The 18,385-nt window shown below is 42.9% G+C and overlaps 2 protein-coding genes across 3 annotated transcripts; both read left to right on the top strand.

Annotated features, from left to right (window-relative positions):
- The first annotated feature begins 263 nt into the window (after nucleotides 1-263).
- Nucleotides 264-7,605, top strand: xndc1 (xrcc1 N-terminal domain containing 1). Of its 2 annotated transcripts, none has more exons than XM_015341175.2 (9): nucleotides 264-490; nucleotides 1,479-1,617; nucleotides 1,758-1,913; nucleotides 3,248-3,417; nucleotides 3,798-3,898; nucleotides 4,361-4,572; nucleotides 5,199-5,283; nucleotides 5,954-6,111; nucleotides 6,793-7,605. In XM_015341175.2, exons 1-9 carry the CDS (start codon nucleotides 446-448, stop codon nucleotides 7,020-7,022), a joined length of 1,296 nt encoding a protein of 431 aa, XP_015196661.1. In that variant the 5' UTR covers nucleotides 264-445; the 3' UTR covers nucleotides 7,023-7,605. The 2 variants fall into 2 exon arrangements, with proteins under 2 accessions (XP_015196661.1, XP_015196662.1); XM_015341176.2 differs by having other exon boundaries at nucleotides 4,361-4,545.
- A 516-nt stretch (nucleotides 7,606-8,121) lies between these two features.
- Nucleotides 8,122-17,742, top strand: trpc2b (transient receptor potential cation channel subfamily C member 2b). Its single transcript, XM_015341173.2, has 13 exons — nucleotides 8,122-8,583; nucleotides 9,613-10,314; nucleotides 11,083-11,283; nucleotides 11,591-11,755; nucleotides 12,065-12,239; nucleotides 13,243-13,443; nucleotides 14,081-14,243; nucleotides 14,615-14,707; nucleotides 15,047-15,239; nucleotides 15,407-15,534; nucleotides 15,815-15,887; nucleotides 16,007-16,139; nucleotides 16,560-17,742. Exons 1-13 carry the CDS (start codon nucleotides 8,569-8,571, stop codon nucleotides 16,847-16,849), a joined length of 2,532 nt encoding a protein of 843 aa, XP_015196659.1. The 5' UTR covers nucleotides 8,122-8,568; the 3' UTR covers nucleotides 16,850-17,742.
- The last annotated feature ends 643 nt before the right edge of the window (nucleotides 17,743-18,385 follow it).

An 18,385-nucleotide genomic window follows, 5' to 3' on the forward strand; every position in this document is an offset into this window, starting at 1 on the left:
GCATCGTTTGACAATCCAAAAAGTTTCAGGTCTCATGCCAAACATAGCGTTAATGGTAACACCCAAGAAAAATACATTTCCCACAATTCCCTTGCACAAGCCAGTAGTATACCGCTTATAATAAAAACAAAACTCTCTATATATGAGCGTGTGTCCTCTTTACAAAAAAATCAGAAATATTATATTATATACGTAATCAGAACTGCAAAACCCAGCCGCAGTACGTGTAAGTCAAGGGTCAAAGGTGAAAGGTTGGCGGGAGTTTGGAACAGCTGTCATGAACAGGGTGCGCTCAGCGATGACCCACGGCGTAATACAGCTTGAGAAAAATAAATACATTCGCGTATGATTTCTCTATGTTTAATCATCTGAAATAAACAGCTAAAATTAAGTTGTTCAATAATCGCAGCGGAAATCGGATATTAGATGAACTAAACCTTCGTTCATGGCTCCAGTGAAAATTAAACATATCGTTTCTTACTCCTCTCAGGTAGGTTTTTACAGTGATAATTAACTCGTCTTGATTCTTAAGAATCAGTAGCAATAGCGCTACAGCAATAACTTCAGTGTGTCTATACGTCAGATTTCGAAATATTACCTTTTACTGTATTTGTACTGTTGTTGAACCTTTATTGTTGTTTTCGATTATCAGGATACAGCGGTCTTTTACGAAAGTGTTTAACTTCTTACAATGTGTTTACATAGTTCAGTTTTCTCCGCACAAATCGTGGGGCCTAAACAGAGTAAAGCAATTTAAATGTTCTCGAACAAAATACAACCCTTGAGGGTTAATTGTGATCCTCTGTGCTCCTCCCCCGATGGTTGAATTTACTGCAGCGCTCGTTGACATCTTACATTCTAGGATTTTAAGAGTACATGAAATCGGATCTTCCCATAGTAATTACAGGTCTCAGACGCAAGTCATTTCAGTTGACCACACAGCTCATGACTGGAATGAACCAACAGAACAGGCTGAAACTATGCAGATTTGTCTTCGACTCAGCTTTCAGTTATCAGGTTAATTCACTACCGCTGTTCGATTCCTGTACCTGCCATTTCAATTTTGAATGGTAGCATTGGTTTCTTTTTCCTTTTGTGCTTATCGTTTTGTTCCCCGTGCTTCAGTGGCGTGAAGAACTAGCTTGCTCTGCCCTGTGAGAAAAGTTTGCTCTCAAGTGCCTTATTTAGTTTAAGGGTGCCTGGTAAATTCCACTCTGAAGTCCCCCCTTAGTTCAACCGGCCAGTCTCTCCCTTCTCCCCCTGAACTGCTGTTCGTGTAGGAACTGCATTACACTGACTGGTGAAGCGGGTCCACTCCTATATGTAAACTGTAACTCTTCGGGATTAAAAGTGGTATATAAACCCAGTGAATTAATAGTTGTTATAAAACAAGGCTTAATTAAAAGGCAACACAGATAACGAATTGGCGAGGGATCACAGCGAGCCTGTCTTCCTCGGCGGGCCTGTTTGTCTCTCAGGACCCGAAGAGCAGTGTGGAGAACCTGCTGGTCGGAGACTCTGGGCGCCCCTGGCTATGCAGTCCCCGGGACCGGAGCGGGGTGCTCAAGGTGGAGCTGCAGCTGGACAGGGCAACGGCTATCGCGTACATCGACATAGGTGAGGCAGAGCGACACGTAACCCAGCACGGTTCAAGGAAACGGCTCCACTGTTTTGTTGGTTTTTTATCCCCCCCTCCCAAGGCATCGCCCGTGTTTTTTTTTTTAAAAAGCCTTGTGTCTCGCTGGCTTTGGGGGCAGGTAACTGTGGCTCGGCGTTCGTCCAGGTGGACGTAGGGCGCTCCTCGTGGGCTCAGGACCAGCCCTATGTCACCCTGCTGCCCACCGCCACCCTGATGAGCCCGGCGGAGTCCAGGCAGGGCAGCGGCCGCATGGGGGTGCGGATGTTCAAGAGAGGTAGGCAGGACTAATCCCGCCGCGCTTTCTCCTCGCCCTGCCTGTGCGACCGGGAGATTCTGTTCTTGTTTAGCTAATTCGAAACACTTCATCGTGCAGTCATTACCCCAACAGAAGAAACTGGAAAGTGTGTTTTAAGTAGTTCCGTGCTTAAGAGTTTTTTTAAAGCCTGCTCTTCGACATGATGATAATGTGTATCTCAAATATGAAAATACAGGGTTTAGTGGATGCCCAATCAATCTTAATTTGTTGGACTGGGAAAAACGTTATTTAGGCTATAAAGGTGCTGTTATCTCATTTTACTATAACAGAATGAGACTTCATTCCGATGAGGATATCCTTTCTCTTCCCAACGTATACTGCCATCACACATCTTAAAAGATTAAATGAGTATTTTCAATGGCATTGGTGATTCCAACATCAGTGATGCTGCTGTGAATTGAAAATCCCAGCTAAATCTGTGAGGCTGCTTGGCTAGAGAATAGATCTGTAAACCACTGTGGCTTAGCGTTTTGTTTAGCGTTTATGGAAAGGAGATGGTGGGGCAAATAAAAAAACACAAAATAAAGCTGCAGTTTCTTCTTTGGAAAGTGAAAGATTAAGTAGCTTGAACTGCAGGCAAATGCTTTGAAATATTTATACCATTTCAGTTGTGGCGTGGCTGTGGTAGCTGCAATCATCTCTTTTCCTGTACCTTTTGAAAGTTGTGATAAAAGACTCCATTAGTGGTTTTTAAAAGCTGGTTGCCTTGTCAGAGATCGTGCTACACCCTAGTAGACTAGTAGACTGATAAACACAGAGGTCAGGGCTGTCCAGTCCTGGTCCTGGGGGGTCAGTGTGTCTGCAGGGTGTCCAGTCCTGGTCCTGGAGGTTCAGTGTGTCTGCAGGGTGTCCAGTCCTGGTCCTGGAGGGTCAGTGTGTCTACAGGGTGTCCAGTCCTGGTCCTGTGGGGTCAGTTTGTCTGCAGAGTGTCCATTCCTGGTCCTGGGGGGTCAGTGTGTCTGCAGGGTGTCCAGTCCTGGTGGTCAGTGTGTCAGTGTTTCTTGAAAGCACCAGTGTAGAAGTTGTCAAATGGACCCAGTTAAGCCAATTATGAGCTGATAATTTATGTTTAATGATTTAGTTAATGAGCCATGCTGGATTGAAAATCTGCACAGATCACACACTGGTCACACTGGTCCTCCAGGACCAGGAATTTTTCACAAACATAGATTGCAAACCTGCAAGTACAGTTTAACTCCAGCGGCAGCAGCACAGGCTATCTGCCTGTGGCACAGATGACAGACGATAGGACTGGAAATTAATTCTTTGCCCTGCGTTTGTCTTTCCCGCAGCCGATTTCCTGTCTCTAGGTGCGGATGAGCGCTGGGATAGGGTACGAGTGACCTGCAGTCAGCCCTTCAACAGGCGAGCTCAGTTTGGCCTGTCCTTTCTGCGCATCCGCAGTCCCCCCAGTGTGGACGAACAGGAAGTGCAGGCTGATGGGACAGGGACAGACAATCCGGTATGGCGCAGGGCGTCCTATACTAAGCAAGGAAAAAACTGGCATTACAGAGACCAGAGACTTTTATTTGCATCACTACTGCTTTGCACAGTGGTTATCCAATGTTTTAAACATACATTCTCTTCACCGATAAAGGATTTAACTGCTGTTGTGTATACCTCTTTGTCTGATGTGCTTAATCTGCCATGCTAGCATACTAAGAATGAAAATTACTTACTCATTAACAATTAATAATTTACAGCAGGAAGAGGTAATGATGCAATTATAAAAAATCCCAAAGTAAGAAGTTGTATTTTAAATACAATTTAAGACCTTACACATTTAGCAACACGACTTCATAAGTGCTTTTTGTTCTTTGTTGTATGGTTTCATTAAAATAGATGTCTCCGGAGCAGCCAGCTTCAAAAAACATTGGACTTCAAGTTCAAGAATGGCTGTCCAGTCCTGCTGTTCAGAGGACGGTCTTTGGACAGAAGATGGGGTAAGAGATAAGCATGTGTCACACGGATGTTAGGATGTTCCTGAATCTAAATGTCATGTTACTGCATAGAAAATGTCTGACTTGTAATTACAACTGTCTGGAATGAAAGAGTAATTGTAAAATGTCCTGTGAATGAGCTAACCAGCTACGGAGCCACAGAGAAGGATTGGCAGAACAGCAGAACAGCAGTGTTAGTATTATATTAGGATTGTTCAGCTTGTTCTCCTTGGAGAGCTGCAGCCCTGCAACATTTCTAAGAACCTTAAAATGATAAACAAGCAAAAATCTAAAGCTGTGTTAATAACAAAATCAGGGCTTCCTGAAACCGTCTCAATAGAAGAACCAGCTCTAGATTTTGAAAAGATCGCTCTTCTTATATTTTAATGTTGATTTCTGGATGTCTTCATTTCCGTTCGTCAGGATTTGAACTCACCAGAGGGTTGCTTCCTTCTCTCTCCGCAGAGAGAGTTCCCCAACATCCGTCCTTACAGACCAGTGCCTTGGGGATCGGGGTGAGAAAGCGCCACTGAGGGAGGGGGAGTATCTGAGCCGGACAGCCCGGATGCTGATCACAGCAGCTCGGACTAATAGGCGTTCCCTTCCTCTGCCCTCCCCCAGCACGGCATCATCTGACATACAGGATCACAGTGAGTGCAGGCACCTCGCACAGCCCGGTGAGCATGACTCAGGACTCCTTGGAAACTTTTACAATACAATAATAAGAGTTACAGGGGAATTTTTGTGTTTTGGGGTTGGAAGGAATCGGTATTGATGAGCGCATTTCAAACCCCAATAAAAGTAAAATGGACACAGTCAATTGTAAAACCTCCAATTTACATCACAAAACAGATTCTATTTGCAGGTGTCTGCAGGGCCATACTCTGCAATTCAGAACGAGGCAGCAAAACGTCTGGTGAGGTGAAGAGGCCCTGTAACATTATAAACAAGCAGGCTTCTGAATACATCTCTTTTAACCCAATAGAAATATTGCTCTTGACTTAAAGACGGTTTTGCAGACAAATACTACTTGTTAACACTTCTGCAGTGAAATATCTGCTGCACAACCTGTACTTATTCGCTCCTACATCGTACCCACAGAATGACAATTTACTTCTAGCTCTGCGCTCCTGAATTAACTTTCAATACATTGTGTTTTCTTGCAGAAAAGCTTTGTTATAATAATGGTGCACAGCGTTTTACTGTAGGGAGAAATCTACTGTATGGGCTCAGAAACGGGAATGAGTCATGTTAATGCAGATTTTCATTAAGAATATGGACACCTGCCTGTCCTCTTTCTCAGAAGAGGAAGCTGGTGCCGTCATTCCTGGCTCTCCAAAAGACAGACCCATTAGAAGACAGAAGAGAAAACCTGGATCAAGGAAGTGGTACAGTTCCCATTATTTTATGTGACATCGTCTGGCACTTTGAAAAGATGTTTTCGGTGTCATAAAACAGCGATGGTCACTATTTACAATTTAAAATCACTATATCTTACCATATTCGAGATTCAGTTTTTGATGATTAGGAAATAAAGATCTCCAGGTTGTTTTGAGGCACTTGCTCACAACAGTGTGTGTTATGTTTTTCAAGTGACAATGAGACAATGTAATTACATTTTGATCTGACAATATGTATAGCAAAAGGTCAGGAGGTTCTTTCTGGAGGCAAAAATGCTTCTATGTAGTATTCTGAACTTTCTGAAGGTTTTGCAAACCTTCATGCAAAACCAACCTCAATGCAACTTTTTAGGGTTTAGACATTGTATTTGTCCGTCCCTAATAACTGAGCTAAAATTTTTGTAAAGCAAACAAATGGCATTGAATATTAATGCAAATAAGGAAATGGATGCGGTTTGAGATAATGCATTATTGGGATTTTTGTCACCTTTTCAGCCCCAGAATGCTTGACTTGCAAAATTGTATGTGAAATAAAAAATAACAAAAATAGCTGTTGCAGTCAGCAGTTACCGTGACTTATGAGTATATTCTGTCTCGCGGTCCTTCTTGTCTGCGTGAGTCAACAAACGCGATGATCTTTTCTGCTCGTATGTACCAGGCCAGGTCAGGCCAGGGGCGCTGGCCCCTGTAAAGTGGCGAGACCTGCAGCAGATGAGGAGCCAGCTTCATCGAGCTCTGTGAAGAGCCGCCCCGCAGGTTCCCCGACGGACGATTTGGAGACGGGAATTCCAGAAACCTGCTGTCCCATCTGTGAGGGTGAGCTCAGAGGCTCGGAGCCTAGGTGCTTTACGCATCTGCTGCAAACCACAGCCTCCGACAGAGCCTTCGGTTATTGGCGAAATGTTTGGGTTCTGAAACCTCTTCGCCAGGTGATTCGTATTAGAAAGTCTGCTTGACTACATAGCCTGTCGGAGTGTCAGAACAGTTAAAGTCTACAACTTTAAATTGTAGTCTACTACAGTTAGTCTTAAAGTCTCTGGGGTTTTTAGTTACCCTTTTCACTGTTTTTTTAACCTTTAATTCAAACAGTATAACAGTACAATACCAATACAGCCATTTATGGCCTCTCATTACCAATGACCATTGAAAATGAGAGAGTTGCCCACCCTTCCACATAAAACACACCTGTTTTTCTAATGACAACGTTCTCCAGCTTGTATTCCAACAGCTGAATCCTGGCTAACTTAAAAAGCGACAGGACTGCTATCAAAGGCCACGATCAAGCAACTTAGTTGTTTTTTTTCCAGATTTTTAAGAACTATATTTTCTTTTCACAAATAAATACAGAAAATCACAAAAAAGAAAACTTCCCAGTATTAGATATATACCTTAAAACAGTATATATGCACACGTCTAGATAAGAGTACAAAAGCAATAGCGTTTTCAGATAACTGCCTATGTTACTCAAGTACCAAGTGTCTCTGTGTTTCTTCCTAGGATACTTCAGCCCAGACTACCTGCCCCTTCATGCCTCTTCCTGCCAGGGTGGGGTGCCGCCTGCTGCCCCGGGTGTGATGGGCAGTTTCACCCCCCCTCAGAGCCCTGGCTCCGAGCAGGACATGGTGCCTTGCCCACTCTGTTCCTTCAGATACCCGCTCGCTGAGATCCAGCAACATGCCAGCAGCTGTGGTGACCCAGAAACACCCAGCTGGTTATGGGTGGACTGAACGAACCTTCATGATCTGCATCTGTCCTGTAATAATCTGGGCGGAGCGGTGGCACTGTGGCTAAGGACCTGCATCTGTGGCTGGAAGGTTGCCAGTTCAAATCCCGCGGCCCACAGAGGAATCCTATTCCGTTGGGCCCCTGACCAAGGCCCTTAACCCCAACTGCTCCAGGGGCACCGTATAAATGGCTGACCCTGTGCTCTGACCCCAAGCTCCTTTCTCCCCGACTGTGTGCCTGTGTGTCTCATGGAGAGCAAGCTGGGGTATGCGAGAAGACAAATTCCTAATGCAGGAAATTGTATATGGCCAATAAAGTGATCTTAACACATACTGTAAGAAGGCATTGGGACCACTGTGACTGTGATTGAACACCCAATTCTATAATTGTTTACTAGAGCTGGGATATTGCTTCCATGAATAATGCATAGGGTACAATGAGACGTTGTGACTAAGTGAGTCGAACATGGCACTGTTAGCTCTTTACTTGTAATAATAATAATGCTTGGTTTTCAGATGAATCTCAGATTTGTATATAAGACATTTTGTTTTCCTGCTCTTAAAAATAAATCTTTGTACAAGTTTATTTGTGTACATTAATATACAATGTAAAAAAGAGTGGAGATAATACCTTTTGTTTTTGGAAAGTATACTCACATTTTCAATTTTAAGTAGATATCTACATTTAAAGGTAAAGCAAATGATAATTAAGTCTGTCCATAATTGTAAGTTTATGATATTAGAATTTTGTAGATGTTAATTTGGAAAGGCAGAGCATTATTACAGACATATATAAATAATAGTTTGTTCCTTGGACATCTTGAAAAAATGAAAGGATCTCATCTCATTTTCCTCTGTGAGAAACGTCAATGACATCAGTTCAATGTTAATTTAATGTATAATGACTTAAAGAAAATATAATAATTTCAAATCTTTGAGGAAATGGCCATGTGATGCAGAGTCAAGCAATTGCACAAAAATCAGACATGACACAAAGCAGCCATTTGCTGATTTCAGGTCTTTTGGTCAGGTAAAACTAGGAGAATCTGTTTTATATCAATGAAATGCTTATAAAACCACATTGCATTAGTGGTTTTTAGCCTTTTCTTTTATCATATGAGTTAATGTCTATTATCAACCAGTGCCTGCACTGAACTAACAAGCTCCATGGCAGAATATAACCGTTGCATCCTAATTGGCCCATCCTCAAGGGAAGAATCCCTGTTGTTGGTTCCGCATGGTTAACGATTCCAGACTCAGGAGGAATAGCGAAGAGCAGAGTACGGAACAGCGAAAAAGAGAAACAGAACTATCGGCAGGCAGGTTACCAACAAGGTATGATACTTGAGATCTCTTCAATACGGTGCAATTCAGGCACCGGGATTGAGGGACCTCAATTTTGTTTTTTTTAACACCAGTCTCATAAAAAAACATTCAACACAACCAGAGTTTTAGGATTATGGACTTTTGAAAGTGAAGAAAGGATCACGCTTTAGTGAGTAAGAAAAAATCCCCAGTTTTGTATGTCTCTACCACTCTTCATCTAAGCATGGAAAACCTTACGGTAAGGATGCTTTTTAGGACAGTAATGACTCTGCACAACGTAGTTCTGTGAATCAAAATTATTCTTTAGACTTTTATTTCAAATATGTAATGAGGACTTCAATGTTATCTGAATTGTGCTTGTGTTGTTTTTGTTCTCATATTACAATTTGCTCAAGACCAAATTTGGAATTAAGGACTGTGATTTTGTAACAGAACTTCTATATATTATTTTGCTCGTTAAGGTGTACTGACATTTTTTTTAAAAAAGCATTGTTGTAGCTTCCTTTAAATCTGAATTTCTGTATGATGGGTGTCTGTCATTGAAATATGCTATCTTGAGATCTTAATAGAAAGTTAGATATGCAACACCTTGAGTACTAGAGTATTCTGTATTCAAATGTGATGAAACAAGCTTTTGAAACAATTTATCTTTTAATGATGGGTAACTACATATGCAAACAGCATCTTCCTTGTTACATTTGTTGTGTACTATTCGTTTTTTCTGTGCTGTCATCAACTGCAGCACATATTATGATGATAGGGTAGGGCAAGATGATAATAGCTGGTTTCTGAGGTGAAGTATATAATGTGCATTACATAACACAGAGCAGGGGGCACCTCTCCAGTCTTGTCGCTCTCTTCTCATCTCCAGCACCTAAAGAGCTAGTGAAAAGTCTAAGACTGGTCCAGCTATGCCAGAAATGAGATCAGCTATGTCAACAAAAGGGCTCCAGTTACAAAAACGGCAAAAACTGGCACACCAAGATTGGAGATGTGCAAACCAGATGCAGAGGGAAAAATACAGACTTGCATAAAAAATAATTTATCCATCTAGGACCATGTTAAAAAAAACAGTTCAGGGCTCCTGATTGTGTGCATAAGCAGAGACTTCACTCAGCGGGCAGAGCGAGTTCTTTGAGTTTCATTTTCGCAGTGTCATTCTGCATTTTCCTAAAGGAGTTGCAGATGTAGTCCAAATTCCTTGACCGTGGTGAAGTCTAGTGAACTCTTTCTTCCTCCCTTTCATGCCAAATAACTCTCCCCGCAGCCAGAGCAATGGCGGGAGATCGTGAACAAGAAGATGCGGTTCCCTCCGGAGCTGATCACAGCGATCCAGGAGGGGAACTCTGTCCAGGTGGCGGGGCTGCTGAAAGCTGGGGATGGCATCCTCCGGCAGCTGGATGACTCCGAGGATCGGCTGTGGAGGGAGGCCCTCAACCTGGCCATCCGGCTGGGGAACGAGGACACCTTGGACACCTTGCTGCAGTGCGTCAAGTTTGACTTCCGCCAGATCCACGAGGCCCTGCTGGTTGCCGTGGATACCAACCAGCCACGAGTGGTCAAGCGGCTCCTGGATCGTCTGGACCAGGAGAAAGGCGTGGGCAACAACAAGGTGGACGTGCGCTCCTTCTCGCTGGCCATCTTCGACCACTCCATCGACGACTCCCAGTTCGCCCCCGGCGTGACCCCGCTCACCCTGGCCTGCCAGAAGGACCTCTACGAGATTGTGAACATGCTGACCAAGAAGGGCCACGTCATCCCCCTGCCCCACAAGATCTCCTGCGTCTGCCTGGAGTGCCGCAACGGGCGCCAGTACGACCTGCTGAAATTCTCGCTCTCCCGCATCAACACCTACAGGGGCATCGCCAGCCGCGCCTACCTCTCCATCACCACCGAGGACGCCATGCTCAGTGCCTTCCGCCTCAGCCGCGAGCTCCGCAAGCTGTCCAAAAAGGAGCCCGAATTCAAGGTCAGAGTGGGAGAGGGAGGGTGTTGCTGTCTAATGCGCGGCAACAGTGAAACATTAGTACTGCTTTCCTGCTTCTCTCCTCGCACCTACTACGTCTACGAATTTCCATTTAATAGTTATATGGCTTCACTTCTGTACAACCTCATATGCTTTTCACACGCTTACATTAGACGTTCATATTGACACTGCGACCACATAAGCTTTCGGTGATCTTACAACTTTTCTTTTTGGCATGCTGCACTATTGCTGATAGATGTTCAAAATGCCTCTCAATGTGGTCAACAAGTATTATCCATTTAGCACTTTAGAGAAAGTTGACATTGTATTAAGAAGTGAAGACTTCCAAAAGGCTTATGAAGAGGAATTCAGTAACCCCTGAAATCAACAAAACACTGACACCCAAAATGCTGAAATAAATCTGAGCTCCACAGGAGTTTGACTTGCTTCATTCTATGTGCCTATGACGTGTTCTGTATTACTTTGTTTTAAAAATGAAAGCTTTCTTTTTAAAATATCCTACTACATGTATGCAAACAAGTCGGACCACCTGACTTATGCAGTATGACCTTAGGGATGTAAAAATTCAATATGATCAATGAGATCGTGAAACAAGTGGAGGCGGTTTCCTCTGGAGCTGATCACAGCAATCCAGGAGGGGAACTCTGCCCAACTTATGTGAACCACACAGAAGTTATCCAGAAAGCCATACCCAGCAAGCGAACACATGTGCCTCCTTGCTCAATGTCAGTATGTGGTTCTGGCCCTCAGCCCCAGTACCTGAGCCTGGAGGAGCTCTGCCAGGAGTTTGCAGTGGAGCTGCTGGGCATGTGTCGGAACCAGAGCGAGGTCACCACCATCCTCAACAACTGCGGTGATGACGACGAGGATGAGCTGGATGAGCATACCTTTGAGGAGGGCATCCCCAGCCTGGCCCGCCTGCGCCTCGCGGTCAACCTCAACCAGAAGCAGGTACGAGCGCTGCACTCTCACTCCGATGCCACCCAAATCTATTACACTGCATGCAAAAAGAAGATTCTACCATAGAGAAGTAGAACCTGGTTTTCTACTGCATTGTTGAGCAATGGTTATATTAATACTTGTTATATACCTAATGGGAGCATTGTACATTTAAAGCATTGTAATGCACAACAGGGTCACCAATTGAAAGAAGTAGTTTAAAGAGAGGATGATCCCAGAAAAGTTTCAGATGCCTTGCTCTAGTTAAAACAGCTGCTCACCACGATGCTTTGCTTTCTCTCCGCCCACACGCCTCCAGTTCGTGGCTCACCCCATCTGCCAGCAGGTCCTGTCATCCATCTGGTGTGGCAACCTCTCAGGCTGGAGGGGCAGCAGGACAATCTGGAAACTCTTCATTTCCTTTGGGATCTTCCTCACAATGCCTTTCCTCTGCATGATCTACTACGTGGCGCCTAAGTCGAAGGTGAGATGTGAGGAGTGGGGATCCTGTGAATCATAAGAGGGCAGAAGACAAACACGCTGTGGTAATTACCAACTAATTTAAATTATAAGTGATCCATGAAGTCCATTTAGACACTGCTTTACTTTGAAGACAGAGATGATGCCATACCCTGTCACTGCCACCACAGGGCTTGAGGGAAGAGCTACTGTATGTAAGGCTACAGAACAAATGTCCCTAGTCATCTGTTTACTCATGTGAAGGCTCTTTAGATCCTCTAGGTCTGTTCATCTAAGAGCTGGCTTTAGCTGATTGCCTGTGCTCTTTCACCAGATTGGGAAGACACTGAAGATCCCAGTGATCAAGTTCCTGCTGCACTCTGCCTCCTACTTGTGGTTCCTCATTGTTCTGCTGGGCGAATCTATCGTCATGGAGATGTACAGAGATCAATCTTCCTTGCGTGAACAGAGCCTTATGAAAAACTCTATCCACATGATTTGGGTGGTGGGTACGTACAGTATAGCACTACTGTCTCCTGCTCTTGATTTTGAGGTGGGTGAGCCTTCAGTTATTGGTTATCTTTAAGATATGCCCTTACTAGTCCTTTCTGATCAGCAGAATCTCAGTAATTTTGGTGGGACACATACTGAGGCTCAACAGGTACCAAACGATACCAGTTATGTCACTGCAGTATAATCTTTTCTTTTAAAAAAATCAGCATTGTTAGTGATCACTAATGCCAAGGTTAAAATAATAATTATTAGAGGACCTGCAAACAGTACCTTTATTAAAGGGAAACTGCAATGCTATTTTATATTTTGGGGTTAGAAAAAATCGGCATTGATGAGTGCATTTCAAACCACAATGAAAGTAAAATGTACACGGTAACATAAACAACCTCCAATTTCCATCACAAAATAGACAGAATTTCCAGGTATGCACAGCACCATCAGCACCATATTACTGTCATTGTCTGTGATTCAGAATGAGGCAACAAAACTTCCAGTGACTTGAAGCAACACTATTATATTTTAAACAAGCAGGCTTGTGAATACATCTCTTTTAATCCAACACAAATATTGCTCCCAACTTGGAGATGGTTTTGCAGACATAGTACTTATTTGTTAACTCTGCATGCAGATCATGTTGAAATATTTCTGCGGTGAAATGTGTTCTGCACAACCTGTACTTGCTTGTACAGCACATTACACAAGTCATCACAGCGACTAGCAAGCAGGATGGGCCACTTCACGTCTCAATTCGTGCTAACTCTCAACAACATGGCAACTATACAGTACTTTCACAAAGTTCATGATTTTGTATATAATTTGTCACATTTCCAATACCGTCAACTAATTTATTTTGTTACTGAGATTTAATAACTGGTCTGAGTAATTGAAACTGTAATTCCCCTTTAAAGCCTGAGCTCTTTCAAGGTTTTACAAAATAGTTGATGTCTTTTTCTGCCCCATTGTTTATGAATCTATGGGTTTTTTTGTGTAATTCCTCAGGTTTTTTCTGGTTCGAGTGCAAGGAGGTGTGGATTGAGGGGCTGCGCAGTTACCTGCTGGACTGGTGGAACTTCCTGGACATGATGGTCCTCAGCATGTACCTCGCCTCCTTCACGCTGCGAGTCCTGATCCTGCTCAAGGGCTACTTTCTCTGCCTGGGTCCAGACACCATGCTGGATTGCACCTACTTCACAGAAACCGGTGAGAGCCCCCACTCCCCACGCACTCTGTGGGCCTCAGGATTCTTCACGCAGAAGAGGCCTCTTTCCACAGCTGCACAACACTGCACAACTCAAGTTCTGTCAAGAAAAAAACACTGAAAAGAGTTCCCAAAATGTATTTTCCATGTTGTATAAATAAAGCATAAATTGGGCCTCGCAGTGTGGTAAAGCATGTGGACCTCATTACCAGTTGATATGCTCGCTTATGGCAGCTTTTTACAGTCCTGAAACGTAATTTCAGGAATTCTTGTTTTAAAACTAAACACCAGAGATTAAAAAAGTGTCAGATTATGCACACAATGTGAAAATACATGAAAATCCAGATGACTGCTGTGGTATCACATGTTCCCATTGAAATATCTATAGAATCACAGGACGGATAGATTGTGCATAACCCTTCTTCATTGTCTAATGAATGTCAAAGCTCATATTCTTAATTTCTTCAAAATATACTAGCTTTGAGTAATACCAAATGTTAATTTACTGAAGCTTTGTACATTTTATAATATACACAAGTAAAATGCTATGGAAGTGTTAGTATTAAAATATTCAGAGTTCAAGGTCTCCTGCACATTTCTGTAGTGATATGGCCTGGAAATTGTTCCCACACCTTTTAGCCCGTCAGGACTGGCGTCAGGAAGATCCACAGTTCATTGCAGAGGTGCTCTTTGCTATGACCAGCATGCTCAGCTTCACCAGGCTAGCTTACATCCTGCCTGCCCACGAATCCCTAGGAACCCTGCAAATCTCCATTGGGAAGATGATTGATGACATGATGAGGTGAGGCACCAGGACATAGTAAAGGAGCACTGAAGAGTCAAGTGCTTGCTTTGATGGGTGAGAATCTAGCCAAGGAATAGCTTCTTGTGAAACTTGTGGTTATCACTTGACAAATCAAAGAAAAATTGACCATACCTTAAATAATGAAACACACTTTAAATGGTAAGATGGAAGACACAACAGAACCTAATGATGCAGTTTAGAAATGTATCCCTCTATGAAGCAAAAGATATTAGAGAGGACCTTGAAATATATTTGGCAGAGCTATAGTAGAAGATCCATAAATAAGTTTCTCTTTCTGACTGCAAATTAAAAGTAAACAGTCGATTTGATAATGTACCACCTTGCATGACCTGTCTTGTTTCTTGCAGGTTCATGTTCATCTTGATGATTATTGGTACAGCCTTCCTCTGTGGACTCAACAACATCTATGTACCTTATGTTATTTCTCCACGCCTCGGAAAGTAAGGCAATCATTCATCTGATCCTTTTTTTGTTTTTTTTGTTTTTTTTTTGGGGGGGGGTGGCGATTTGATTTTCATTGTCAATTATGTATCTAAATACCTTTCGTTTTGTATGCTATAGTGGAATACTTAAGTTAGATGTGAGGCATTACAGGAAATGAGTGTCCAGGTTGGTGTTGGTGCACCTCAACAGACTTTTCACAAAACCCTCCTTCCAAAACAACGTTAAACCTTAAGCTGCTGATATTAAAATATAACGCATGATCCCTGCCAACCCATTTTGCAACGCAAAAGCTGCCATTTTGTGCTCACTTAACAAACCAGCTGTTCTCTCTCCAGGTTCAATGAGACATTCCGCTTTCTCTTCTGGACCATGTTTGGTGTGGTCAACCAGGACTATGTAGACATGCCGGACTTCGTGGTGGCCGAAACTGTTGGCAAGATTCTCTATGGGGTCTACACCCTAGTGATCGTCATTGTCCTGCTCAACATGCTTATTGCCATGATCACTAACTCCTTCCAAAAAATCGAGGTGAGAATAAGGCAGAATGTCACACTATGAGAAGGTCACAGACCTGGGAGCTGTAGCTTTTCCTAATGTTCTACATTTTATTTTCCCTGCTCCAAAATGACCATAGCCTTTCCCCAGTCCATTCCCTAATCTTCCCCAGGAGAAAACCCTCTCTTTTTTCCTGGCAGGATGATGCAGATGTGGAGTGGAAGTTTGCTCGTTCCAAACTTTACCTGAGTTACTTCAGGGAAGGCCTCACTATACCTGTTCCCTTCAACATAATCCCCTCACCTAAGTCCCTGTTCTACCTGTTGAGGTAAGACATTCAGGCCCACTGGAACACCAAGGTCTACTGGAAGTTATTACTTGAGGCTGGAATGAGGTAGTAATTCCAGAGGTAGGAACATAACTTCAATATTAGGTCCAAGAGACTATGAGGCAGAGACCTCAGCTTTCAAGCTGCAAGGTGCCCTAGTAAGTAAATTGCTTTATGGTTTTCACTTGCAGGCTTATACAGTAGGTCTATGTAAAAGTGAGACTGATTAGGTCTCAAGGATATCAGACAACTTAATGAGTGGCATTTTGCTTTTCTGCAGGGGCATCTTCCAAAAAATCTGCTGCTGTTGTAAATTGAGTAGAGAACCAAATTATCCTCCGATCGCCTCCATTGTAAGTAATGACATTCACCTGATAGATAAATGAATTACAAGACGTCAAGGCTGAAGTTGAATGAAGACTGTGACATGAGCGTGTGGCAATTTGTAAGTGAATCCTTGTCTTTCCTTCAGTCGAACGGAACCCTAAATGACAGCGGGGGCTCTGGAGAGAATCGCATGTCGTATCGGCTGCAGGTGATCAAGGCACTGGTGCAACGATACATTGAGACCGCGAGACGGGAATTTGAGGAGACCAAGCGCAAAGGTCAGAGGAGTTTCGCACAAACAGCTGTTAACATTTTAACTGCCTGCCACTTATAAAATCCAGATTTAATTATTTACAGGTTCAGAATGTATCAACTCTACTTTCAGCTTAGTTTTCGGGTTAAGCATGGGCTGCATTAGATATACCTGTAGGTAAGAAGAACAGTGTGGGACTAGGGCAAAATCTATACAAGAGATTTTCAAGTCCAGAAAGAGTTTGTAAATGAAAGAACTGATTGCATTGTCCTCATCCGAGGATCTCTCTGTGGGTATTTTTCATATGCTCGATTCTCAATGCAGAGACATGCTTCTCCATAATCTCACTTCCACTTCCTGATTTCTGGCTCGGACACCTACAGAGTAAAACAACGATTCCATGCTCCGCAGGATGAAAAGTCTCGCTATGTTTGTCTCTTCTCAGATGTGGGCAATCGGATTACAGAGCTCAACAAAGTGGTGACAAAGCTCCACTTTGAGCTGAAGCGCATCCGCCAGAATCTAAACCATGGCAGTAATACGTCTCCGCCCGAATTGGACAGCACCGGCATCTTGGGTAGATACATCCTGGGAGCCAAGAACAACTTCAAGGATTTTGATAAGGGGGAAGTGGGGGTCGGCCATGCACCCCCAGTCTCTGTTGTGCACCACAGGGAGATGGATGTCTCGGAGACAGAGGAAGGGGTGGGGCAGATGGAGGGGGAGGGGCAGTAAGAAAGGAAGAGTTCAGAAGGGATGAAAGACCTATCTTCATACAGTGAGCTGTGAGGATGCTGGCTTTGACTCCCCAAATTGAAGACTCTTCTGAGCAAGAACCCAAAAGGAGTGAGAAATCCCTACAAGAGAAAAAATGTTAAAACTGCAAAAAAAAAAGTTTATTTCAATTATTGCTTTTTAGGAAAGAAATGTATTTAAAGCCAGTTCCATCATTTAAAAGAAAGTCTCTCTGGAGACATGGAGTGCTAATGTTAAAAATAGGGGTGAAGATAAATTGAAAATAAAAAATGAAAACTATATGCAGCAGTTTTTGAAAATTAGTATCCATTTTTCAGAATGCCTCTTTTAAACTACATTTTCCTGTTTCTATCTTCCTCACAGTCTTAGGAATATTTTGAAAGGACAGTGTCAGTACATAAGAAATTGAATGTACTTAATTACTGTACACATTTGCAATACATTTGTCTATTTCAGTTCCCAGCAGAGGTCCTGTTCTTTTTGAAATTACTACATTAATGGAATAACCAACATTAATTTGTAGTGTTGTGTTATTTAAACACAAAAAAAATAAAATATATAGTTTGCATAGCTGTGGTACATAGGAACTTGTAATGACAATTACCTGTTACACTACTGTGTGATCTCATGCAAATTTATATTAGTCGTAATTCTACATAGCTGGTAGCTTTTGTATTAAACTCTTCTATTCTTGAAAGGTTGTCTTGGTTGGAGGACATCCAAAATGTAATGGGGAGTCACTGGAGAACAAGGGAATTTTGACAGGGGTTTTGCAAGCAATCCAAAATGCTACTAATTGAATGCTCTGAAGTTGTAAATGCTCTCTCTTCTGCAACACAAATTAGTGTATAATAAAAGCATAAAACATCAAACCTAACGGTCATGAAGTTGACTTTGTTGTGTTTTGCCAGAAAATGCCACACAGACATTTGAATAACCGCCACGTGTTTGGATAACTCTATTAGGAATATGACTTTTTTTAAAATCCTAATTTCAATCTCGACCACAGCAGTTTATTTACCAAAACAGCGTCACAGCATGGTGAAGGAGAATGGGGAGCAGCTTCAGGAGAAAGACTCTGCATCACCGTCATGACGCAGCTGTCACCCTGACATTACCGCAGAGCGGCCGTATTTTTCAATTAGAACTGTTACCACTTCTAGGATTCGGCGTACAGGTTTGAGCTTGCCAGATACCGCCTGTTTGCAACAGCTCAGGGAGGTCCCCTGGGCTCTCATTATAATTCATTACCTGAGGTGCCAGGCCCAGCACTGACATCACACCTGAGTCCTCACCGAGCAGGGAAATAGCCCTCCTCTGGGAACAAGCTGTGATTAATTCACACTTAATGTGCAAAATGAGCAACTCGCTATTTGACCAAGAACCGTGGTAGAAGGTACCAGTTCATTAGTTTTCAGAGTACCTTTGGCAGACAAAGCTACGCAATTTGGAGAAAATTATTTTAGGAACAGCACATGCATTACTTTTTTGTTATCTGTTACACAACAGCAGGCA

This window comes from Lepisosteus oculatus, chromosome 5 (genome assembly GCF_040954835.1).
Source record: "Lepisosteus oculatus isolate fLepOcu1 chromosome 5, fLepOcu1.hap2, whole genome shotgun sequence".
Lineage (NCBI taxonomy): Eukaryota > Metazoa > Chordata > Actinopteri > Semionotiformes > Lepisosteidae > Lepisosteus > Lepisosteus oculatus.